The sequence below is a fragment of the Ochotona princeps genome, chromosome 14 (assembly GCF_030435755.1).
Source record: "Ochotona princeps isolate mOchPri1 chromosome 14, mOchPri1.hap1, whole genome shotgun sequence".
Lineage (NCBI taxonomy): Eukaryota > Metazoa > Chordata > Mammalia > Lagomorpha > Ochotonidae > Ochotona > Ochotona princeps.
Window position 1 is genome coordinate 2,924,099 of NC_080845.1, and position 24,355 is coordinate 2,948,453.

Sequence of the window (24,355 nt, forward strand, 5' to 3'; positions counted from 1 at the left end):
GGAGGAAAAAACACAAAAGCAGAACAATCAATAAACAGACACTACATTAAAATCTTGGCTCTGCTTCTCCTTCATTTATTTGAAAGGCGAAGAGACCAACACATTCTCCATCTGTTGGCCTGTTCCTCAAATGCTCACAGCAGCTAGGGCCGGGCAAGAACTGAACGTGGCCATCTCCCACACAGATGGCAGGACCCAGACACTCATCCCCTCACCTGCCGCCTCCCAGTGAGCACAAAGCCAGCGCTGGACAAAACTGGAGCCTACCTCTATAAAACAGTGGTAGGAATGATCAGGGGCAAGGTACATAAAAAAGCACAGCACCTAGCATGCAGCACAAATACCCAACGGTATCCACTACTCTCATTCTTAAGATGCTGGGAAAGCAAGAACATTGCAGGAAAACCCTGGAGTGCCAAGATGTAACTACTTTTAACATTCTCTGTTAGACCCAAACATCATCTAGTAACTTTAAGGCTTTGGGCAGGCGACCTAAAACTCTTCAGTTGGCTTGTGGGTAAAACTAGGGCCAAGTGGGACCAGGGTTAATCCCCGAAGTCCCTTCTGTCTTGTAAGGACAGGAGTTTACGCTTAAGGACGCAGAGCAGCACCTGGTACACCAGGTAGAGGCATCTGGGGAAGGTGGCATTTCACACCCCTGAGCTTGGCTTCCAGGCCCAGCTCCCAGCTAAAGTGTGTGATGGAAGGCCACAGGTGAAGGCCAAGTCCTGGGGTCCCTGCTATGACTTGAGGTCCAGGCTCTTAGTCCTGCCCCAGGCCCGGGCCCAGCCCCGGTCCCAGCCCCAGCCCCAGCCCCAGCCCCAGCTGTAGGGGCCATTTCAGGGAAGAGAAACAGTCAGTGAAATCTCTCTCTTCTGTGTCTCTGTGTTTCTATCTTTCAAAAACATAAATAAAATCTTTATTAAAAAAAAAAAGGATTTTTTTTCTTTTTTTTTTTTTTAGATAAGATTTATTCACTTTATTACAGTCAGATATACAGAGAGGAGGAGAGACAGAGAGGAAGATCCTCTGTCCGATGATTCACTCCCCAAGTGAGCCACAACGGCCGGTGCGCGCCGATCCGATGCCGAGAATATGAAACCTCTTCCTGGTCTCCCACGTGGGTGCAGGGTCCCAATGCATTGGGCCGTCCTCGATGGCTTTCCCAGGCCACAAGCAGGGAGCTGGATGGGAAGTGGAGCTGCCAGGACTAGAACCGGCGCCCATATGGGATCCCGGGGCTTTCAAGGCGAGGACTTAAGCCGCTAGGCCACGCCGCCGGGCCCAGGATTTTTTTTTTACTCCATATTTTTATCTTGAAAAAAACTTCAAGCATTAGCTGAAGAAACCTCAAAATTGTAATTCAACACCGGGAAGCACCTGAGCTGCCTATGTCAGCGTCACAGCTTACAAGAAGTTTACCTCGTTTGAGAACGTGCGAACATCAAAGAAGGCAATGATGGAACCATGCTCGCTGGACATCATGCACACGGAGAGAGTGAGGTCATCACAGCTCAGCGCCAAGTGATGTACTGGGAACTTCATAGGGACTGGCAAGCTCTGCACCTTATCAACTAGGGAAAGAAAAAGACAAAAGTGAAGGCGTGTTGTAGGCACAGAAGCACTACTCCTCCACCCCCACGGCCCTGGCAACAAAAGCTGCATCTGAATAAACACAGCCCGACCCCTAGCCAACCAGACAGGCCCAGGCACTCAGCACCTGCGGACTCCAACCTGGGCTCCTGCCCTTGCTGAGTATATTTCTCCAGCAAGGCTGCAAAAGTCCACATTTCCATTTATCCGGATGAACTGCTGTGCAAACCAGAAATCTACATGACAAAAACTCTTTTCTAGGGGCTAGATCCCAAGTTCAAGAGAGCAAAACTAGGAGGTTGGGGCAAAAGAAACAGAGAGGGCCGTGCAGTCTAGCAGTGCAGGCTCCTCCTGGGAGTCAGAGACAGACTCCACAGCAGTGTTGGTTTTAATATTTGTGAGGAAAGAACACAGCGATGTGTCACCACCCCCGTCTTCGTTATCCAAGAACTTACCTACTTTATTGGGATCATCTCCTGGCTTGTTCTGAATGAGCAGGTGTTTGGTAGGGAACACCTGCAGGCCAGTGGCACCCCCAGCAAAGAGCAGCCCGTACTTGTTGGACACAGCGAGCAGGCTGGAGCGCTCCTTGGGCAGCTCCTCCGGCGAGTCGAACACTCTCACCTTCTTCAGTGCTCGGAATTGGAAATCCTGTCATCAGGGCAGAAACGTCATGGACTCAGGCAGAAGTAATGCCTGCAGCACCGCCTTAGCCTCCCCTTCACAAATGGGCCACAGAAGCCAAGGCCAAGAAGCAGCTCACGTGCTGCTAAAATGCCTGCTCTTTCACTCTGTTGAATGAAATAAAGAACAAAACTCCTACAAAGCCCTCTCTAGCTTCCCGGTGTATTCATAGTCTGAATCCCCACCCCACACCCACCAGTGTCCCACCTGATGGTATGGACAGCAATGCAGCAGAGCAGCAGATGCTCATTAGCCACTGACACTGGGGCAGCAGTCAACACACACAGGCTGAGAAAACCAGCCTGCCCGGCTCATCGCCAACTGCTGAGCGACACTCCACCACAGGATATGGCGACTCTCCGGGTGCTGGGAACCTTTAGGCAAAGTTGGGCTGCTCCAGTAGGATCTACCACAGGGGTCCAAACCCCGAAACACAGGTTGCCAGACCGTCCATAGCGGCAGGCAACCTCACACCCTTCCGGTTTCCTTCTAGAAGGCCAGCGCCGCCCTGGCACTGCCAGCTTGCATCTCCTTCCATGTTCATGGTGCCCTCCCTGATGGTACAGGCCCAATCCCTGGAAGACAATGTTCTGTGTGTATCACACCACTCATCACTAATACCACGTGAGATGTGTACGCACGCACACACACACACGCACACACATTACTATTTTTAATTCTCAACCTAGCTTTAGGTCAAAGGTTAAGTAGAAAGAATGTGAACCTACTCTGTGCCTATATTTCTAAAAAATATCAAAGTCAGAGTTGCCTAGGCTTCATTCTCACATATTACACTTTTTTCTTTAAAACAAACAAACAGTTAACTGGCAAGTCAGAGACAGAGAGGGAGACCCATGCGCTGGTTCACTCCCCAGCTGGCCATGACCACCGGGAGGAGCCAGGAGGAGCCAGGAGCTCCATCTGGGTCTCCCTAGTGGGGACAGTGGCCAAGACACTTGATCATCTTCCTTGCTTTTCCCAAGCCACGACCAGGGAGCTAGTTGGGAAGAAGAGCCAGAACAACAATCAGCACCCGTGTGGGATGCCAATTCTGTGCCACACACCAGCCCCACATCAGACTCTTTGGCTGCTTCGTACAGGACGCTTCACACACCCCACATGCTCACGTCCTCGGATGTGATGTTTACATCTTTCTGTTGGATCAGTAAAACGTGAAGACTTCGAAAAGTTCACAGAAAAAGGAATCAAAGGGTAAGCAGGCTTTGATCCAGAAGAAATTTTTGAAATTCATGAATTCAAAATTCTATAAATGTTTTATAAATTCTTTTATTTATTTTTTGTGTGTGTGCGTTTGTTTTATGTAAATGTTTTCCATGAAGTTTCTGAAGATTAATACTCTTAATCCCAACTGATTTATAGTGAGCAAAAACCTAGCTTCTCCAGCTAAGTAATCCTTAAGATACATAAACCTTTAAGATTCAATTATGTGATGGGCCCGGCCCAGTAGCATAATGGCTAAAGTCCTCGCCTTGCATACGCTGGGATCCCATAAGGCCCCACTTGCCATCCAGCTCCCTGCTTGTGGCCTGGGAAAGCAGTCGAGGACAGCCCAAAGCCTTGGGACCCTGCACCCACGTGGGAGGCCCAGAAGAGGCTCCTAGCTCCTGGCTTTGGATCGGCTTGGCTCTGGTTGTTGCGGCCAATGGGGAGTGAATCGGCAAATAGAAAATCTTCCTCTCCAACTCTCCTCTTTTCTGTATATCTGACTTACCAATTAGAAAAAAAAAAAGATTATGTGAAAAGCAGAGTTAGAAAAAGAGAGAGCTTCGATCCACTAGTTCACTCCTTAAGTGGCTGCAACAGCCTCCAGGTCTCCCACATGGCCAAGGGCTCCCCATCATCAGGACCGTCCTGCGCTGCTTCACCAGGAACATCAGCAGAGAGCTGGATGGGAAGCGGAGCAGCCAGGACTCGAACCGCGCCCATACAGGATGCTGGTGCTACAGCGAGGGCCCAGTCATTCTCCTCTTGCTCACGTCTGACATCCTACTGGGGTCTTGGTGGGTCACAGGAAGGACGCTCAGGAGAACTCCAAACCACGATCAACTCAGGGAACGTGGGGAGACCCCTGTGCTCCGACTGAACGCTGATGCGATCAAAAGCATTCGGGCTGATCCCGCTCCCACCCGTCTCCTTCTGGGGATTCCTAGTCGGACCGCGGCACCTGCTGCTCGGGGAACATCTGACAGAACACCAACCGGGCCGGACCAGGATCCCCTGAAAGGTCCCTGGTTCCCCCAAAGCGTCCTGCGCGCCGCTCCGGCTCTCGGCATCCCCACCCCGATAGAACACACGGAACCGCTGCGAGCGCGCCACGCCGGGGTGCCGGGGAGAGGGGGTCCTCGTCTGGGCCTTCAAACTTGGGGTCCAGCTAACCGAGAGCTGGCTCCGTGGAGGGTCCCCCCTTCTCGGCTTCAGGCTGGGAGAGCCTGGGCCAACCGCCAGGGTCTCCCCGGAACCCGGCTTGCGCCCCTCCAGGCGGACGGCTGCGGCCACCGCCCCCCGGAGGTCCACGGCCACGCCAGGACACCGCGGCCAGCCTCTGACCTTCATCTCCCGCTCGGGGATCACCGCATCCATCTCGTCTCCCATCGCGCCGCCCGCGGCCTGGTCCCCCAACTCCGGCACGAGCCCAAGCGGCCCCCAGCGGCGCGCGGCCGATGACGCAGATCCGGCGCGCTGGGCTGACGGTTCGCGCCCACGTCCAGGAAGCGGCAGGAACGACTCACGTCGCGCGCTCGCCCGGACGCCCCCTCTCATTGGTCGGTTCGGGCCTTGGGCCGGGGAGAGCCCACGCGCCTGCGCCCTGCGTCCGTCCCGCGCTCGAGGCTGGCGCGTGCTTCCCAACGCTGGTTGATTGCCTCACGGATTGGACGCTGGAACTTTTAGTTGCAGGTGTGAAAGTCCGCTAGTTGGCAAACGCTCACAGCGGGGGTGGGAACAGAGGTTCAGCACCCACGTTCCAGAGGGGAGGCTAAAGGTGGCCCAAGAGCAGCGTAACTAGCTCCTTTCGGGGCCACGGGTCCCGGAGCAGCTGCTCCCGCGGGCTGGTTCACTGCCCCCCTGGCCACGGGAGCCCCCAACTCCCCCTCACGGGTAGCAGGAGACCCCAAGACCTGGGCGCATTGGTGGGATGGGGCGCATCCGGGTATGGGGTGCTGGCTCGCAGGCTGCGGCTTCTTCGCCTACTTCCTGTGACCTGGTCCCCCAGGGGCGATTACTGTCCCTCTGTGGCCAGGTGGGAACACTGAAGGGTTGCAGTTAGCATTCGAATTCAGGGTGTCTGGCTACAACACAGCCCCGTCCTCCTTGCAGTCAAGGCTCCACTGACCGCCCTTAGGGTCAGACCCAGAAAGGGCAGAATCGGTCCCTTCACGTTTGGCCCAGAACCTGTTTTCTCGTTGCAAGGATAACATGTGGACTCCCGCGAGGTAGTTGTGAGGAGTAATGGGAGGTGGCCCCTCCAGACCTGGGCACGGGGCACGCCCATTTCTCCTGGCATTCATTAGAAGTTCCCAGTTGGTGAAGCACAAACGCATCAGCCCAGACTTTGAGAAGTTTGTATGGTTTATTTCAAATCGCAGGAATGGTCTCCCACCCACACACTACACGCGCGCGCACAACGGCATTCATAGACTCTGCCCAACAAACTCTTAAGTCACAGGGACAAAGCCATACTTGGCGGTCCCCACATTGCTAGTTACATTCGTTAGATTTGGTCTTTTCAGAGAGAAGATGGTTGAAGCTGAGTGAGGCTTTAGCCGGAGAGCCCTGCAGTCACCCCAGCTGAAGCAGGTGCAGGCCACCCGTCCACCGCCCTGGAGACCCCTCCGGGCAGGGGCTGAGGTCCCAGAAAGAGGGAGGGAACCTTGGTGGTGCGATCGCCCAGGACACCTCCATCCCATGAGTGCACCCCTTTCCCGCCCTTGCCTCTCTCTTACGGGGGGAAACCATGGAATCCACTTAGATAAGCCTGGTTCTGCCTCGCTTCCTCAGAGATGACAAGGGAACCTGCACTTTCCCCAAAGAGCTCCTCTCATCCCCCAACAGGGGCAGGCCGTGGGCAGGGGCAGGTGGTTGTTAAGTCTCACCACCTCAGAGGGGAAGCAGGGAGGAAGGGAAGGGTGTGAGAGCTGGATTTTTCATTTACAGAAAGGAATGTTCTGGAGTTTAAACTTCAACCAAGCCTGCGCACTGGGGGCAGTTCCTCAGCCTCAGGATCGGCCACTCGTAGCCACACAGTCTCAGTGCATGGAGCCCAGTGGATTAGCCCCACCTGGCAATTCCCTAGGTCCTCCCTGCTTTAGTCTCTCAAGCTGCCTGTAGGGGCAGCACCTTGGGCCTTTGACAAGGAGTTCCTAAGACGCTTCTGGAAGCCCCCAATCTTTTCTACTTAAAGGTTTGCAAAAGGGGCTCAAAACTCCAACACAGACTTGAACCCAGGGCAGTCACCCCTATCTCCTCCACTTCCTGTCACCTCACTGTCATTGTGGGCAACTCAGTCCTCCCCTCCATGAACTGTCAGTTTCACTCCTAAACCCTTAGCCCTTGGCCTGCTGCAGGTGCTGAAGAAATATGTTCCGTGAGCAAGTGCCTCTCGGACCTGAACGGGGTGAGATAAAAGGCTCCAGAACAGAGGTGGGGCAAGGCTGAGGGCCCCACTGGGGGATGGGGTGGACGCCTTGCTGCAGTTCACAGAAGCAGTTCTCCAAAGCTCACCCAAGAGGCTGTGCGAAGGATGAGTGCAGGGCAGGCCCGGTCCCAATTCCAGAACTAAGGGTGGCTGCGAGGTCCTGGAGGGAAGGAAAGAAAGCCTTCCCCCAGTGTTGGCCTCCTCCCCACTCTCATCCCTAAGACGGCCCAGAGCAGAGGTGAGGCATGGGCCAAGGCTCCCGTCCAGGCTCTTGTACCTCCAGATAAACCCCACCACCACCACCTTAGGCAAGGTGCTTCAACTCTGCGAACCGTCAGTGAGATAAGGACTGGTCCAGCGAACCTGCAGGATAGAGGAGGGCTCTAAAATCCTAGAAATCCCTAAGGATGGACAGCAGGGGGGAGGGGGGCTCCATCCAATCCCCAAGCTCAAAGCTTGGAGCCACCTGGATGGGGAAAGATGAGTTGGAGAAGCAATGGATACTGCATGTGGTGGGACCAAGTGGGGGGCTTAAAGCTTATACCAGGGGGCCAATGGACAAGCAGGGAGTAAATAGACAGGTGGTGTGAGCAGGGCGGGAAGGCCGCTGAGGGACGTGCAGTCAGGTTTTGAGCAGCCTGGGATCAGAAAGACAACCTCCTGTATTCCCCAGCTCCTGGTCGACAGCGGGGCTGGTTTTTGTGCCATGAGCAGTTTACTCTTCATTCCTCCATCCTCCCTACGAAGTGAAACTGCCTGGAGCTGACCTCTGCCCCAAGGTCACTGGCCGCACCTTGACCTGCAAAGCACTTTGCTGCCCAGTGAGGGATAATGGGGCAGTATCCTCCCTGGAGGCTACATGTAAAGGCGTGGCCTGGAGCAAGGCCAGTGGGTGCCTTCTGGCCCCTGCTTTCCTTCAAAGCTACCACTGTCCCATTGCTGAGAACAAGAGGTGTGGACCAAGGGCCTGGCGGGAAGCGAGGGAAATGTCATTTAAGGCAGTGAGGCTTGGAGCAGCAGTGTCGCGGAGGACCCAGGTGTGCTGGGAGCAGGGAGCTGCTCAAGGAAACTTGAGCAAAGCTCTGTGGTCTTGCTCTTACTTCCGGGGTCTTTGCAGAGCAGGCTGAGGTTAGTGCCAGTCAGGACCAGCAAGCTGGGACTCAGGGCCCTTCTGAAAGAATGGGTTGCAAGGTGGGGAGTGCTGGTGCCCAGCTTCCGTGTCCTGCCCCTGGGGTTTGGATGCAGGGCAGCCCTTGTGCACAGGGAGTGGGGCAGGAGGGAGGAAGAACGGGAGCGTTCCCAAACCCAGAACCCTTGGAAAGCAGAGAGATGGATGACAAACCCACAAGGACCCGACAAGCAAGACCAGGCAGGAGGAGCAGGGACAGAGTTGGGTCCAGGGACTCTTCAGGGCAGGCTGGCAATGTCTCTCTCTGGGGGGGGCCCTGTTGGCCTGGGGCTGCTGTCGTTGGCTTTTCCTTCAAACAGCATGACTCTAGTTTGGAGGCGGAGAAAAGGGAAAACAAACAACAAGAAACAACACAGGGTTAGAACTCCTTTCCTGATCTAGAGAAAGATCAGCCCATGCTTTTCCTTGACAGACGCCCTGGCAGCTGGCCCTCAGGGTCCTCAAGAGCACCCACGAGAGCAGTCATTAGTCCCATTTCACAGAAGGGAAAACCAAGGCCCCAAGCATCATTGTTGAAATCCTCAGAGCCGCACAGGATGTCCAAGCAGAGGAGAGCCGGGGTTCCAGACCTCAGATTCCTACACCATGGGCCTTTCTGCATCCACACCACTAGAATACGCCAAGGGAGGCTGGGCCTTCGTCCCACTCGAAACTCTTTCAAATCTTTCAAAAACCTCCAGTCTGGGAGTGAAGGGGAGAGGTCCTGAGCATAACTTTTGGAGGGAAATGGCCCAGATGCCAATGTCAGCCCCGCTGATTCCCACCAGGGTGATGCAAGCCAGACCCGCAAGCTCTCACCCTCAGCTTTCCATCTGTGAGGTGAGGTGCTAAAAGCGCCTAAATGCACACGGGTCAGTTACTCGGCCTCCCTCGGCCTCCTTTGTAAAATGAGTCAGGTGTTTGCTTGCACTAAAGGAAAAAAAAGTGAGTGAGTGACATAAGCTGAAGATCGTCTCCAGGGACTAGGTGTTTGTCGTTAGCTGGGCTCAGGCTGGAATCCAAGACAAAAACAAAACCCGGTCAATACTTCATAGAAGAAGTGGATGAGGGGCCTTCAAAAAGTTTGCAGAGGCAAGAAGCAGGTGTTTAGCCTAGCAGCTAGAATGCCTGGCATTGAATCCTGGCTCCAGTTAGCCCCAGCTTGCTGCAGGGTAGTCCTAGGAGGCAACAGTGGCGCTCCCAGTGATGGGGCTCCTGCCACTCACATGGGAGTCCTGCATTTACTTCCTGGCTCCTGCTTCTACCCCTGGCCATCGTGAGCATGTGGGAAGTAAGCCACCTTTCTCTCTCTGTCTCCCTCAACTACATAAGAATTTATTTAAAGTTCATGAAAAATGGAATTGAAAGATGTTTATTTTGTTGCAAAAACAAAAAAAACCCTAATGTCTGTGCATGAGTTGTCAGCCTCAAAAATTCATGGAAACATGCACTATGAGAAAATGGCATGGGTTTCAACATTTGTGCACAAAAATTTGTGCCCCATTTTCAGTAACTGTTTTGAAATGGCCCCTTATTATCACCTGTGTCCTGCACAGGCAGAAGCTCCTGGACCTCAGGTAACTTGTCCAGGGTCATTTTGGTAGGAAGTAATAATATTCACACTCTTTCTTTAGAATTGTGTTTTTTTAAATGTATTTATTCAGAGGAAGACAGACAAGTAGAGCTTCCATCCATAGGTACCCTCGCCCAAATGCCCACAGTGGCCAGGGAGGGGTCAGGGCCAAGGTCAGAAGGCGAGAACTCCAGCCAGGTCTCCCATGTGGGTGGCAGGAAGCACCCACTTGAGCCATCACCACTACCTCCTATCTTCCACCTGAGTAGGAAGCCGGGATCCAGTGCCAGAGCCGGGAATGGAAGCCAGGCTCTCCGACATGGGGCGCAGGTGTCCTGACGGCTGAGCCCGATGCCCACCTCCCAGAGAGTGGACTTTAAGCTCGCCACAATCACACTTGGCTAGGAGAGTGGCTTTACCAGGAAAGAGAAGCTCAGCAAGTTGCAGTAACAGACTGGTCCCCCTCACCTTGGCTCTCACAGGTGCCATTTGCTGAGCACAGACTCTGCCACATGGGCTTTAGCACAGCCCGTTGACAGAGGAGGACAGAAGGTTCAGAAAGAGCCAGCGCCTTGCCCAGCAGGTCCCACAGCCAGCGACCTCCCTGGGGAATGGCCTGCCACACAATGACTTTGCTCTCAGAGGCCCCAGCAGAGGAGCGGGGTACTCACAGCTTGAGGACAGCCGAGCGTTTCCCCAGCATCATGTTCACGAAGTCTCGGTAGGAGATGGTGTCGCTGACCCCGCCAGTCACCTCCGAGATCATCTTCTTCATCTCCAGGTGGGTCTTGGGGACCCCCAGCTTCTCCATCATCCTCTTCAAAGACATCAGGTCTGCAGGGGGCAGGGAGATGGGGAAAAGCAGCTCTGAGCAGCGGGGGCAGGCTTCCAGGGCCAACAGGAAGCCAGCAGCACCAGACGGCTATAGCCCCTCACCCACAGCCGCAGCACCAGATCAAGAGTGGCCCTCAATTCGGAGTACCTTCCCCCATCTTAAAGATTGATTTATCTTTATTGTGAAGGCAAATCTATATAGAGAAGAAGAGACCAAAAAAAAAAAAAAATCCACTGATTCACTCTCCAAATGGCCGCATCAACCAGAGCTAAGCAGATCCGAAGCCTGGAGCCAGGAGCCAGGAGCTTCTTCCTTAACTCCCAGATGGGTGCAGGATCCCAAAGTTTGGGCCAGCCTCCACTGCTTTCCCAGGCCAGAAGCAGGGAGCTGGATGGGAAGTGGAACAACCAGAACATGAACCAGCTTCTGTATGGATGCCAGTGCTTAGAGGTGGAGGACTAGCCAGTTGAGCCATCGCACTGGCCCCCTCTCCCTCTCTTAAAGCAGTAAACACCAGTGGTTAGAGACCTAGGCTTCTAGCGTCAGACAGGCGTGGGTTGGAAAGAAGCATTGCTGTGCTTAGTTGTGGGGTCTGGACAGACTGCTTTACCTCCCTGCACTCCCGTCAATGGCGGGGCAGTTGAGGGGCTCACTCAGACGGAGGATGCAGGAAGCACCTGCCTAATGGAGACATCTGCAGCCCTGTTCTTCATAGGATCTGATCTCTGCGGCTCCCTGCCACCAGGGCAACCTTCTCTCCTGCCACCTGAGGATCGCGTGCCCAGTGAAATGGGCTCAGGGAGTCGGCCTGACCCCAGCATTTCAAGCCCCTCTCCTGGGTGCTTCTTGCGACTGAACACTCCCCACTGCTTCCCCGGGTTTCTGCCTCACCCCAGCTGGAGGGGAGAGGGAGCCAAAAATATCCCACAAAGCAGGAAAACTAACAAAGGAACAATATTCAAGACAAACAAGGCAGACAGCAACAATCACTAGAGCCCAGGCGCTGCCGCTGGTGGCGTGCAGGCTGCGACTCTGAGTGAGGCTCGTTCCTTTGGATCGTTCCGCAGTCAACAATGCATCAGCAAAAGACGGCAGGCGGCAGGGCAGGGCTGGGGCTGATGGCAGGGCCGCGGGCAGTGACGGGGCCCGGCACTGAGTCAGGACACCGGATAGGCGGGGTGGGTGCCAGATTGTCCAGGGCCTTTCAGAAAGTGCTGGACAGCTTCTGCAGGAAAGGCAAAAGGGCCCGACACACACACCGACTGTTGGACTGTGGGCTGGGACACGCTTCCCAGAGGTTGACGTGGCCATGCCCCAATGCACCACCCCCACCGAGGCTTCACTCTAACCAAACAGCCAGGGAGGGTGACCGAGGGTCACACACAAAGACCTCTGCTCAGGGTCATCAGCAGTAATGAAACTGGGAAAGCAAGAGTGCCTACAAGGCGTTGGCTGAATCATTGAGTCTGTTCCTAAAATGGAATATTATGCAGGCAGTAACCAGGTTTCAAAAGAAAAGTTCATCAGAGGTCAAAATGCCAGACTTTGTTCTATGTTTTGAAAGGGGGTTCTCGAATTGTATCAAACAGCATTTGTGGTGTCTCTCTCCCTCCCCTTTCGAGAGGCACCCCACCTCCCGGCTCTTCGGAGGTGCTATCCCCTTCCTCTCCCTTCCCTGCTCACCTGGTCCCTTCACAAATACACTTATCTGTTTGCAAAAAACAAAACAAAACAAAACACAGCATTTGTGATTAGAATAAGGCAGATCCTCAATCAAACCATGATGGCAGTTATTTCTAGGAGATGGGATGTGGGGGATGCATTTTTGTCACTGGGCTTTGCTCTGTTGCCTCAGATTCATTATGATGAAAGTCTATTAATGTGATTCTTTTTTAAATTCCCAAGGGGGGTGACTGGGGCGGGTGTTTGGTGCAGCAGTTAACATGCAGCTTGGGTGGCCTGCATTGCACACCAGTGTGCCGGGTTCCAGTTCGGCTCTCGCTCCTGAACTCAGCTTCCTGCTCACATACACCCTGCAGGGGCCCGGCCAACCACCTGAGAAACCCAAGCTGGGTTACCAGCTCCTAAGTTTTTGCCGGGTCCACAGCTGGTGGCTGTGGGCACTAGGGGAGGAAACCAGTGGCTGGGACATCTCTTTGCCTCCGTCTCTCAAATAAAACAGAAGCAAGGGAGGGAGGCAAGAAAGAAAGATAGAATAAAAAATCTGCAAAAGGTAAAAGAAAAGCGTGAAGATACAGGAGAAAAAGGAGTCGAGAAGCACTGGATGTATAATGACACGGAGCAGGGAGGGCCCACTAGAAACCAGGGGCCCCAAGCAAGTCCTCGTGTCTTTCTGAGTCTTGGTTTTCTCCTCTGGAAAATGGGGTGAATTAAAGCTGCCTTAGCCAAGCCATTGTTCTGCTGGGGGAGACGTGAGTGCCTCAGGGCAGGGCCCAGCTCACCCCCTCAAAGCCCACTGTTTAAATCTACAGAGCATCGAGTCACCTGACAGCCACTGCACCATGCAACAAGCTTGGGCAAGGACGAGTCCTGTTGTCTGCTGCCCTGGGCAGGATGTGGACCCTGGGCGGGAAGGTGAGGTGTGGGCAGGGAAACAAGGCTGGAGGGAGAGGCGCAGGGACAGCAGGAAAGGCTGCTAAAGTCGCAGGGTTGGCAAGAAGGGCCTGTGCTGGGGTGAGCTGCTCACAGGGGACCACGACCCTGCCCCTAGGCAGAGGAGTCAGCGGAGACACCCAGGACCCTCCAGCCCCTGCCCACCCCATTACTTCCTCACCAACTCACCAATCTCGCCTTCATTGTTCAGGTCGAACTCCATGTACTTCTCTGGAAAATCATAGAGCAGAGTGCGGCGTTAAGCTTAGCAGCCTGTGATTCTTCAGGGCGCCCCACTGGCTCCCTCCCCTTGCACCACTGCACCCCACGTCCTCATCATCGCAGCCTGTGTCACTGCCTCTGGGCACAGGGAGCGAAACGCGCTGTTGGGAGCCACTCTGGTCTTCAAGAGGGCGCAGGCACCTGGTCCTGAATTGACTGAGCCAGAGTAAGTGCAACAGATCCCTGGTCCTGGGGTTTGAGATTGGGCGTGTTCAGGAAGGCTGGGGGGCAGCTGAGTACTGCAGCCATGTTTCAGGAGTCCCTGTGGTTCTCAGACAAGAGGAAGACTGTGGCCCCACCCTGGCTCCCGAAGGCAAAGAAACTTCACCTACAGACTCCGAGTTCAAAATCCCCTACCAAGGAGGTCAGGAAGACGTCCCAGTTCCAGAGAATTCGGACAAGGACAGTGCGTCAGACCGGGCGCATGGCCTTGGGAAGGTCACCCTGGCTCAGGGAAGCAGTGTCTGTGTGACATGGCAGAGCAGCCAGCAGCAAAGGCCAAGGTGGACCAGGTGGCCCGCGAGCACCCTGCCTGCTCCCTTCATATCATACTGCTGGTCTTGCAGTCCTGCCCACCCACCCCCTCAGATCACAGCCCCTCTACCTGCAGTGGTCTTCCCACATGTCCAGCCTGAGAGCAAGGAAGAACCCCCCCACCCCCGCCAGCCCCTGGTCTTTGGCAAGCAAGTGCATCCGCCCAGCAGGAAAGGTGGGCCGGGCCCAAGCTCTTAACGTAGCCGGCTGCTCTGCTCTGGAGCAGCTGCTGGCTGGGACCCAAGCCCCAGGGCCCCAAACAGAGGAACCTTTATGTGCCCCTCTTCCCTACACGGGCGCCCAGGCCTCTTTTCTTTTCATCCCATGCTGCCGGGATCCAACAGTCAGAAACTCGGCACCCCCCTGCCTCCTCCCCGCCCCACGGTGGTTGTGACACAAACGTCCATTCTCCACAGGGGCTCCCCAGACACTGTGCCATGTGGAGGGGGAGGCAGGGGCGGCCCACAAAGGGCTGATTGTGCACTGGGGCCCGGGGAGCAAGAGGACCAGGGGAGCAGTGGACAGGAACTGACCTGAGTCCCAGGGGGAGAAGAGGGCAGGGCCAGGTTGAGGCTGGCAGGCCAGGGACCCATGGTGGCAGATGGAAGAGGCTGCTCCCCTCTCAAGTGACCACCGTCTGGAAGCCGTAAAGGTCTTGCGGATGGGGCAGGGCCACTGACCAGTCCTCTGGGCCCAAGCAGTTAGTGCCAGGGCCCAAGGGGCTGGCACCAGCTTACCTTTGAAGGCTGCAAGCTTTTCTGGCAGATTCTCCTCATCGCTGAACTTCTGATCACAGAGGAACTCCTACAGAGACGAGAGGCAGGCAGCAACTAAGCAAGGGGTCAGGGCAGATGTCAGCCTGGCAGAGCCCCGTGGCCCGGTGCTGCCCAAACACACACAGGCCTCCTTGCCTGTGGGCAGGGGAGGAGACTCCCATAGCAGCTTGGGGGAGGCCCTAGGCGGCAGGTGGGTGGGTGAGCCACAGGTCCTTATCGTACATTGCATTAACTGCTCTGCTTGGCCACCAAGCGGAAGCCACTGTCACAGCTCCTTGCAGAATCTACACGCCTGAGCCTGAGCACACAGCGTCCCTTCAGCAGTCCCAGCTCAGGGCTTGGCAGGTTCCTTGCTGTCTCACCTGCTCCCCCATGGGTACAACCAGGGCTTTTAATCCCTGGCCAGCCTTCCCTGGAGAGACTCAAGTGGGAGTCAGAAGCAAAAGGGTGGGAGGAGCCAACAACAGACTCTCACCCCGGTCAGTTCCTGCGACTTTCCAGAGGGAGCAGTGAGTGTCTCACCCATCTTACAGATGCAGAAACTGATGTCCACATGGCCAGGACTTCAACTCAGCGCCGTCTCATTTACAGCCTGCATTTTTCTTTTCACCTGCACACTTAAAGCTAAGCAAATCACAGACGGCCAGCTGGCCAAACCTCCGGCCTTGAAACTAAAAGCTAGCAGAGAGTGAGCCGGTGCCGGGCCGTGCACAGTGCCAGGACCTTCCATGGTCACCTCCCAACAGCTGTCACACCTGCACCCAGAATTGGGCAGCAGAGGGCGTGTCCCTGTCTGACCAGCCGGACTCTGCAAGTCTCCTGTTTCCTGCACCTGGTGGTCCTCTTCACCACCTGGACACGGCACTGCTTCTCCATCCATTCACAGCCCGTCTTTTGAGGGACCCCATTCTACGCTATGGCAGGGGAGACTAGGTTGCATGTTACAGTCTGTGTAAATGGATGGTCAGTGTTATCCACATCAGGCCCTCCGGCCAGCCTGAAATCCCTGCTATCATTTCCCACCCAGTGATGCCTGTACGTGCGCAACTTCCACGCCAGAGGGCTCGCCGCTTTTCCAGGCTGTCATTGTAAATCCCTGAGGGGCTTCAGATGGATGAGGGCATGAGGAGACTCTGACATGACTATGAGGCAATCTTCAGGGGCTGACATGTGGCACAGTAAGCTAAGCTGCTCCCCAGGATACTGCCATCCCCACTGGGATACCGGTTCAAGTCTCAGATGCTCCACTTCTGATCCAGCTCCTTGCTAATGCACCTGGGAAAGGCAGCAGAAGTTGGCCCAAGTGCCCGGGCCCTGGCCACCCACATGGGAGACCCGGATGGAGCTCCAGGTCCCTTGCTTTGGCATGGTTTATCCGTAGATATCTCTGTGTGTGCCTTTAAATAAATGCATATATTTTTTTCAGCAGTCCTCATTTGAAGCTCAGGTTTCTGCTCACTAGCTGTGAAGTGGGCACAACTACTCCACCTTGGCGTGTAGCTGCCTCAAGACGGAGACAACCCCGGGGACACTGACTCAGGATGGGCAGGATTGTGAGCATGTAGCCCACCAGGACCCATCCTAGGGCTCCTCCACACTGGCCCGGCACCCTTGGATGGCAGGAAAACTCCGCCTGCTGCATGGCTGCCCTCGCTGGGTTGTGGGGTGGGGCAAGGGATCTTGTTGCAGGGGCTGTCGGTGAAGCAAGCACTGTGGCAGGCCCAGGAAGCCCTTCCAGCCAGGGCATCTGACTGAGCGGTTAGGCCTGTAGGCAGGGTGCCAGCGGCCTCTTGGTTCCTCTCCCCAGTTCCAATTCCAGCTCCTCCTCAAGCACCCCCTAGCAGGCTTTAGTAGTTGGGTCCCCACCACCCCCATAGAAGACCTACCCGGGGTTCCTGGCTGCGGTGGGCCGCAGGATGGCAGCTCTGTGTCTGCCACTCAGATACATTTTCAACAAATCCCTTTCACCACTTAGAATCCCTACCTTACAAGTGAGAGCTTGGGGACCAGAGAGGTTCAAGCTTGGAGGAGGCATCTGGGGGTGCCATAGCCCGTTCCTCCTGCAGCTGGGCAGGGACTGCTTGGACCCCATCTCGCTGAGGCTTCAGGACCAAGCACCGTGAAGCTGCCGCTTCAGCCTCATCCCACGGCCTGGGCAGGTGTTCTTCCTGCAGTCAGCGACTTCCTTCCCCTCCAGCTCCCTCTCCCTGCTCCTCTCCCCTACCCCCTACCGCATTCTTGAACCAAAAGTAGGACAATAAACTTCTGTCTGTGTCCCTCTCTCCCAGCCAAGAGACCCAGACCTGCCCTGTCTGTCCCACAGAGGGACACATTTATGTCCCAGACTTCAGTGAACGGCAGGGAAGAAACATGAAAAGGAGAAGGGTCCTGGGCCACGGCTGCCGGCTTTATTGTACCGAGCAAAGGCTTTTGAAACAATTCCCATTGAGTGCTGCTACGAGTTCAGAAAAGGACATCTCAAAGGTAGGAAGTGCGTCATCTCTTGAATTTCCAAACAGAATTCTGTAAGCTTAGGTCCCATGCAGCGCGTTGCCCCTCGTCCCCTGAGCCTCACTGCAAGCTAGAAAGCCTTCAGGGCGAAGCCCACCCCCCTGGGAAGAGACCTGGAAAGCCCCACCCAGCGCCCAGGGAGCCCAGCCTGCAGCTCAGCTGCGGGCACCAATCACGCCCACGGAGACGCCCCTTCTTGGGTCCCTGCAGGCTGATGGGGTGCAACAGACCAGGGGCGTGGGAGGGAGGGGAAGGGACTGGTCCCTGGTCTCAGACACAAACGGTACAGAGACCCACAAGGAACACCCAGACCACAGTCAAGAGCTGGGTGAAGGGCACAGCACAAACTGCCCATGTGGTCAACGACTCCATCTCGCTGGTCCACGACTCGGGCCAGGCTTCCGGCAGCAGGCACAGTGGCCCAGGGGCCGGGTCGGGGAGGCAGCACGACAGCCCTTCTACCAAGGCCAGTTCATTGCTCAACACTGACTACCCCCTGATCCCCCTTTCCTTTCGGTCCCCCCTTCCTGCCCCTGCACCTGGCCTGGTTGCTCTGTCCCCACACACTTGAAGCTCACTCCCACCTCCTGATGCATACTCCAGCCTCCTGCCACATCCATGTGCTTCTTTGCCTTCCTTCTCCTCCTCCCACTTCCGTTCAGTGCCATCTGGGCCTCAAAGCCAAGCCCGCCCACCATGCTTCAGGCTGCAGCCCGCCTGGCCACAACCTGTCCCATATCCAAACACGGAAATCACACCCTGACAACTGTTCGTCCGGTGCCTGCTCCCTGCCCCAACTTGCTGCAATGTATCTTCCACAGAGCAGGTGCTCACTTAACAGGCACAGGGCAAGCACAGGGGTTGAGAGACAGAGAGGACCAAGAACTCGCCCCACGCTGCACAGCCAGCAAGCAGCCAAGCTAGCCTTGAAATCCAGGGGGACTTCCACTGCACAGCTAAGAAGTGAGGCAAGTGGGCCCTGCACAGCAGCCTAATGGCTAAATCCTCGCCTTACATTCTGCCAGCATCCCACACAGCACCAGTTCGTATCCCAGCTGCTCCACTTCCCTCCCAGCTCCCTGCTTGTGGCCTGGAAAAGCAGTAGAGAATGGCCCAAAGCCTTGGGACCCTGCACCCGCGTGGGAGACCCAGAAGTCCTGACTCCTGGCTTCAGATTGGCTCAGCTCCAGTTACTGCGGCCACTTGGGGAGTGAACAAGTGGATGGAATATCTGTCCCTCCTTACCGTAAAAATCTGACTTTACAATAAAAGAAAATAAATAAATCTTTTTAAAAAGGGGGAGGGAGGAGGAGGAGGCTGAGAGGAGATTATTTCTCTGCCCTGGTTGTAAGGGGACGTGTTGACCAGTGGCCTGAAACCTTCCACAAACAGCTGCTGGATGACTGCAGAAGGCGCCCAGCCCTGCCCAGAAGCTACTCCCTCAGCTCTCACCCTAAACAGCCAGGCAACTTTGCCAAAGTCTGTGCTGTGGGTGACAGGAGGCTCACCTGGAGACTGGACTCACATTTTTCCTGAGAGCCAAAAACGACAAATGCTTGAACCGCACAGCGACGGGGGTGGGCGAAGCAGCTGAGTCACCCATGCATGGGCAGGCAGCCCTCCGGCCTGGGGCTTAGGGCAGCTGTACTGACCACGCCCTTGGCAGAGGCCAGGGACACCGTGGCATTGGATTCCTGGTTCCTGCTGCGGCAAAGTCCGAAGCTTCTCCCTCCAGGCACTGAGCCCCCACCTCTGCTCAATCTCTGCCCAGCGTCCAGGGTCAGCCATGCGCAGTGGGCAGCTGCCCTGACCATGGGTCAGCAGGTGGAAGAGACAGAAAGGCTGCCCAGACCTAACGAAGAAGAGCAAAACCAACAGAAAGAGGGCACGCTGGAGCCAGGAAGCCTGGGTTGGACTCCACTCTGCGGCTCTGAGAAAATAACTTTGTCTAGGGGTCGGCATGTTGGCGTACTTGGCTAATCTTCCCCTTACAAGCACCAGGATTATCACATAATGGCACCAGTTCCTCCACTTCCCATCCAGCTCCCTGCTTGCGGCCTGGGAAAACAGTTGACAACGGCTCAAAACCTTGGGACCCTGAACCTCTGTAGGAGACCCAGAAGAAGCTCCTGGCTCCTAGCTTCAGTTCAGCTCAGCTCCAGCCATTGCAGCCGTTTGGGGAGTGAACCAGTGAATGGAAGATCTTTCTGTTTCTCCTTCTCTCTGTAAATCTGCCTTTCCAATATGACCACTTGCCTGTGTCTCCATTTTCTCATGTGTGGGAAGAATAAGGTTGTATCTATCTTCTGTGCTTGTCCTAACTACACTATGTGAGAAAACATGGGTACAGTGCTTAACTGCCTAATCCAGAACATGGTGCTGAGTCAACACAATCAACCTCAGGTGTTTGTATTTCCTGGCAAGCCGTCACTTCCACCGCACAGGCTACTGTCAACCACCAAACAGCTGGGCAGGAGGACTCCCACGCTCTGACTCGGGCCACTTGCTATTTCTCTCCCCTGTCTGAGCACGCCCATCTGACAGATGGGCCAGCTGAGACTCAGCGAGCTTGCTTGGTGCCACAGCTGGGGTCAGGAGGGCACCCAAGGGCACAGTTTGGCCTGATGTCACCATGGGAGCAAGGATGTGGGGGCTGTAATCAGGCCACCCAGCCCCACCAGGTACTCGCTCTGTGCCCCTCGATTTTTTCGGTCTGTAAAATGGAACCCTAACGATTGACCCTCCTCGCTGAGCTCCTGCCAGCCCGGCGCCAGGCACACTCTCCAAATGAAAGCGATTACAGCCATGGGGAGGGATCGCCCCTACTCCTGCTGACAATGGCCAGGCGTGGCCAGCTGCTCCCTGCTGCCTCCCTCGGTCAGCACACAGAGGGAGTCCAGTTCAAATCCTCGTGCCCAGCAAAAGTAGTTGCAAAGCCAGGAGACTCTTACAGCCCCTGCTGGGTCCTGGTCTCTGGGTCACAGCCCCTGGTGACAGCTCCCTGTCTGGACCCCCTCCCAGGCTGGGACCGCCACCTCCTGCCTAGACTCCTGCTCTGGGCGTGCCCCTTGTGTACAGGCTGCAGCAGAGTTTTGAGGTGGGTGGACATGACCGTGTTGGAGGTCATCCAAGGAGCTGCTGGCTGCAGCCCTGAGTAGACAGGGGCCCGAAGAACAGGCAGCCCCATGCCAGGTTCTGAGGCAGCCCACAGCTCTTAAAGGGCCAGGGCCAAGCCACCGATGCCCTGCCTGGTGCCTGGCAGGTGGCAGGAGCTTGTCAAACAGACTCACATTCCCACCCAGTGGCCCCAGGGCCTCGTCCGGACACTGTGTCCTCGCCAACACAGAGAGTAACTAAAGAAAAACACCCCTCCAGCCAGCTCCGTCAGGGGAGTGGACCCTGAAGAAATTCCATCTCCAGCTGCCTGGGACATGGTCACGGGGAGGTCACCACCGGCCAGCCCTGTGGGGGACACAGAATCCTCGGAGGCTCACGTGGCTCCTTATCGCCATCTCCTTTATAATATATTAAGGAACAGCAAGAGAGAAGGGCGCCCGCAACGCCAACTGGGCACAGTGACCTGGGCAGAGACGGAACACGGTTCCAATGACACAGCAGAAGAGACACACTGTGTAGTCACCTGGGCCAGGTCTCAGAGGTCCCCACGGCTGGGGGCGGGGGTAGGGGATACAAGCGCCCCAGGGCAGTGACACTGACACTCACCTGCCCTCCCAGCTTCCTGCCCCAGGACAGGTGGTCCACAGAGGCTGAAATAATCCCAAGGCCCTTAAACGCCAGAGGGAGTGCCGAATGCCCTTCATTTGACCCAGAGATCTGGGACTTGGGGACAACAGCCAGTGATCCTTATCTACACAGCAAGAGGAGGCATGTGCCACGGCTGGGCTGGGCTGTGGTCATCTGGTGGACATTGGCCACAGAGGGCCACGGGGTGGGGACGGCGTCTGGTGGCGGACAGAGCTGGTTTGAAGTCTGGTTGACTTAGGACACCTCTTTAAGATGTCCTCCATGCAGCCCCCTAGGGGACAGTTATAGCGTCTCCTGCACATCTGTCTGCTGGGACATGGCAGAGATGACTCCCTGTCCTGATGGCACCAAAGGGGGACCCACCAGGTGGCCCCTGCTCGGCCCCAGGGCCTGCTTCTCAGCCCTGCCGTGGCCCTTAGGCTCTGTGGGAAGCTGAAGGAAACTTCTCCTGCTGCCATATAAGGCATGCCTGGCTGGCCCCAGGGTCACTTACCCTGGGAATGCTATGTGGGGGGAGTAGTATGCACTCGTGGCCACGGTCCCGCCTGCCCACCCTGCCCGGAAGTGCTCATATGCACACTCACAACAGAGGTCCCAGAGGTGGGGGATGGTGGGCTCCACAGAAGCTTCCAGAAAAAGGTCACTGCAAGACCTGTCACGAGGTTAGAATGAACATTTAACCAGCTACTGTCCACAGCAGGCCCTGGTCCGGAGCTGGCACATTCCAGGTGCTTGGAACATGGGAGCAAAAAGCCAAAATGAAGCCCAAACCCATGCATTTGCAAAGACCAGCCACCGGCCCCACTTCCATCACAGCAACTCCCAGCCCGTCGCCACCATCTCTGTCTGTTTCGGTTCTTGAATTTGTTGGAGCCACACCGGGAGGCCTGGGCACCCCGATGCCCTCTGGCCTGCACAGGGAACTGAGATTTCGGCCCCTCAGGGTCCCCAGATCTACCAGCCCGGCTGAGCTCAGACCCAGGCAACAGCCACGGCAGTGCCCACACACTGCCAGGTGCAGCAGCCAGTTATGTGATGTGACCTCCCATGCCATTGTCTCATTATCTGCACATCTTGCAGTTGGGCCACCCACGTGGCCACCAGCTAGGCCATGCAACCCAGGGACCCCCACCAAAACACTCACTTCAGAAGGGCAATGAAGCTGCCCCTCAAAGTGGGCAGACGGCTATTCACAAGGTTCTCTCTTGATCCCACCTACCCAGGGACCCTCTATTGCAGCTGTCCCCCTCAATGCTGTGGTGACCTTACTGTGACCACGTCCCAGGCGACTGGAGATGGAACTTCTGCAGGGTCCACTCCCCTGACAGGGATTGGCCCTGTCCTACTGCTGTCCCATCAATCTCCTGGTGGCTGTGATATCCCCCTCCTTTCTGAGCCAAGCCATCCACTTCCCCATACAACCCCACCCTCCCCTACACCCCACCTGCCTTCCTAGGGGGGCACATGCTCTGATCACTCCTGGCCAGGCCAGGGCCAGTCACCTCACCCTCCCTCTCCAGCCATCTCTGGCACCAGGTCCTGCTGGTCATGGGTGGATCCAGCCAGCTCACCACCCACCCCACTCAACAGCCTGAGTTCAGGGTCCCAGGCCCTGCCCAGAGGATGGGAGCAGCCAAGAGGAAGGCCAGCCTAGAGCAGAAGGAACTGGGAGGGGGAGCCCTGCTGGGATAAGCAGAAAACCAGCCACCAAGGCGCATGAGGGCGATGGTGAGAGGGCCTCAGTTTCCTTGGAGAGACTTAGAGGTCCCCAGAGCTCTTTGGGGACCCCCTGCAGCCAGCAGAAAGAAAACAGAGGGGTTCCCTGGTGTAGGCAGTCCACAGAAGGGATCAAGACCACAGCCACACCTGGAAGTAGCGTCACCTGGCACCCTGGCCTCCCCCGGGGCTCTGCCCAGCCCAGCCGAGCAGCTCCAACACAGGGGTGGAGGCCCAACAGAGCCAGCCGAGAGAAGCCCAGGCTCATTCGCAGGGACACACCTCTGCCACCAGATGGAAGAGCCCTTGGGTGCTAACTCTTATGACCCTACAGAGCACCTCTCCAGGACCAGGTGCTATGCCAGGGAGCACCTGGGCACTCCCGGCCGCCCTGCTGACCCCACGAGGCTAGCACACGCCAGGGATACCAGCTTCCAGCTCTGGCCTTGGGAGCCCCAAAGCCACTCTGGCTGTGGTCCCTTTGGGTTCTTGCCAACTCACACAGGGCCTGATACCTTTTTTTTAATCTTCTAGAATCTACAAACGGTGCTCAGGCAAACTTTGGGAGCTGCCTTCGTGAATCTGGCTACAGGATTTGTTAAGAAAAATGCCATTGGCACTGGCTAAGATGACAGTGCTTCCTTGAAAGTTGGGGTGAAGGAGCTGGGAGAGGGGCAGGCAGGAGACCAAAGGGAAGTACCAGCGTTTGATCTATGGGGGAGACAGCACGGGTCTGGGGTCCCTCTCTGTATCAGACCGCCCCCAGTCTGGGACAAGTGCGGAGCTCTGAAGCGGCCCCACCTCCCTTGCCGGAGAGTAACAACTTGCAACTTGAGCCTACCGAGAGCTCTACTTGGAAGTCCGAGGCTACAGGGCTGGGGGCCCAGGGAGGGACCCGGGGAGGCGAGGGTTGGGGGTGGGTAGGGGAGAAGGGAAGGGGTTCGCCTCGCGGCGGGACAGATCCGGGCGTACCCGCGGGACGCCAGGCGCCGCTTACCCGATTAATCTCAGCCAGTCTCCTCTCCTGCCGGGCTTTGAGCAAACCGAACGCCTTCCCTCCTGCAGGAGACAAAGAGAAGGGCCGGAAAGCCAGGGGACCCTCATCCTGCTCCCGCCGCGTCCTCTTCCCGCGCGCCGCCGAGCCCGCCGAGCGCCCGGCGCGCACAGGTGGCGGCTGTCGTGACGCCGGACAACGGGGCGGGTGTGGGGCCGCCAGCGCCTACCTTGAAACCTGTTGCTGAGCGCGACCGACATGGTGAGCCCCGGGCTCCCGCCGGCTGGGGCTGCGCGACAGCGGCGAGTGGCGACGCGGAGGCGCGGGCGCCTGGCCGGAGCTCCGACTGCCTGTGAGGCAGCCCGAGGGCGGCCCGACACACCCCTCGCTCGGCTCCCGGCCCGCCTCCCCCTGCACTCCCCGCCCTCCCCTCTGCCGTCTCCGCCCTCCTCAAAGCGGCTATTATGCCGGACGCCAGAGCCCAGGGCGGCCACCCCTCTGCTTCGGAAGGCGGAGAATGCACAGCGCCAAAGTCTCTTTGCGGGGCCCAGCCCAGAGCGCGCTTCCAGGACAGTGTGAGGATCTGACGGAGTGCCGGGGGCTCACGGCGCAAGAATGGGGAACTAAGCTAAGGGGAGGCGGGGAAGGTTGTCTGAA

General features: G+C 56.6%; 2 protein-coding genes across 5 annotated transcripts in view; both read right to left on the reverse strand.

Moving 5' to 3' along the window:
* NUP214 (nucleoporin 214) overlaps positions 1-4,968 on the reverse strand; it is a 77,414-nt gene extending 72,446 nt beyond the window's left edge. For all 3 annotated transcript variants that reach the window (XR_009246590.1, XM_058672213.1, XM_058672212.1), the window contains exons 1-3: positions 4,846-4,968; positions 2,049-2,244; positions 1,423-1,574 (exon numbers count right to left, since the gene is read on the reverse strand). Coding sequence is in view for 2 of the 3 variants with exons in the window: in XM_058672213.1 (XP_058528196.1) it covers positions 1,423-1,574; positions 2,049-2,244; positions 4,846-4,890 (393 nt within the window). In the remaining variant the exon portion in view is untranslated. The remainder of the gene's footprint in view (positions 1-1,422; positions 1,575-2,048; positions 2,245-4,845) is intronic.
* A 2,704-nt stretch (positions 4,969-7,672) lies between these two features.
* Positions 7,673-24,091, reverse strand: AIF1L (allograft inflammatory factor 1 like). 2 transcript variants are annotated; one of them, XM_004593476.2, is made up of 6 exons: positions 23,928-24,091; positions 23,702-23,763; positions 14,674-14,740; positions 13,310-13,351; positions 10,344-10,506; positions 7,673-8,426 (listed from the first exon to the last, which is right to left on the reverse strand). In XM_004593476.2, exons 1-6 carry the CDS (start codon positions 23,956-23,958, stop codon positions 8,339-8,341), a joined length of 453 nt encoding a protein of 150 aa, XP_004593533.1. In that variant the 5' UTR covers positions 23,959-24,091; the 3' UTR covers positions 7,673-8,338. The 2 variants fall into 2 exon arrangements, with proteins under 2 accessions (XP_004593533.1, XP_058528370.1); XM_058672387.1 differs by lacking the exons at positions 23,702-23,763; positions 23,928-24,091 and adding an exon at positions 15,235-15,458.
* Positions 24,092-24,355: the final 264 nt, after the last annotated feature.

Coding starts and splice junctions, on each gene's coding strand:
- AIF1L (XM_004593476.2), bottom strand. CDS start 23,958: ATGTCGGTCGCGCTCAGCAACAGGTTTCAAG. Junction 14,741..23,701: donor GACTGGCTGAGATTAATCGG/GTAAGCGGCGCC, acceptor TCGTCTCTGTAG/GAGTTCCTCTGTGATCAGAA. Junction 13,352..14,673: donor AAAGCTTGCAGCCTTCAAAG/GTAAGCTGGTGC, acceptor ATGATTTTCCAG/AGAAGTACATGGAGTTCGAC.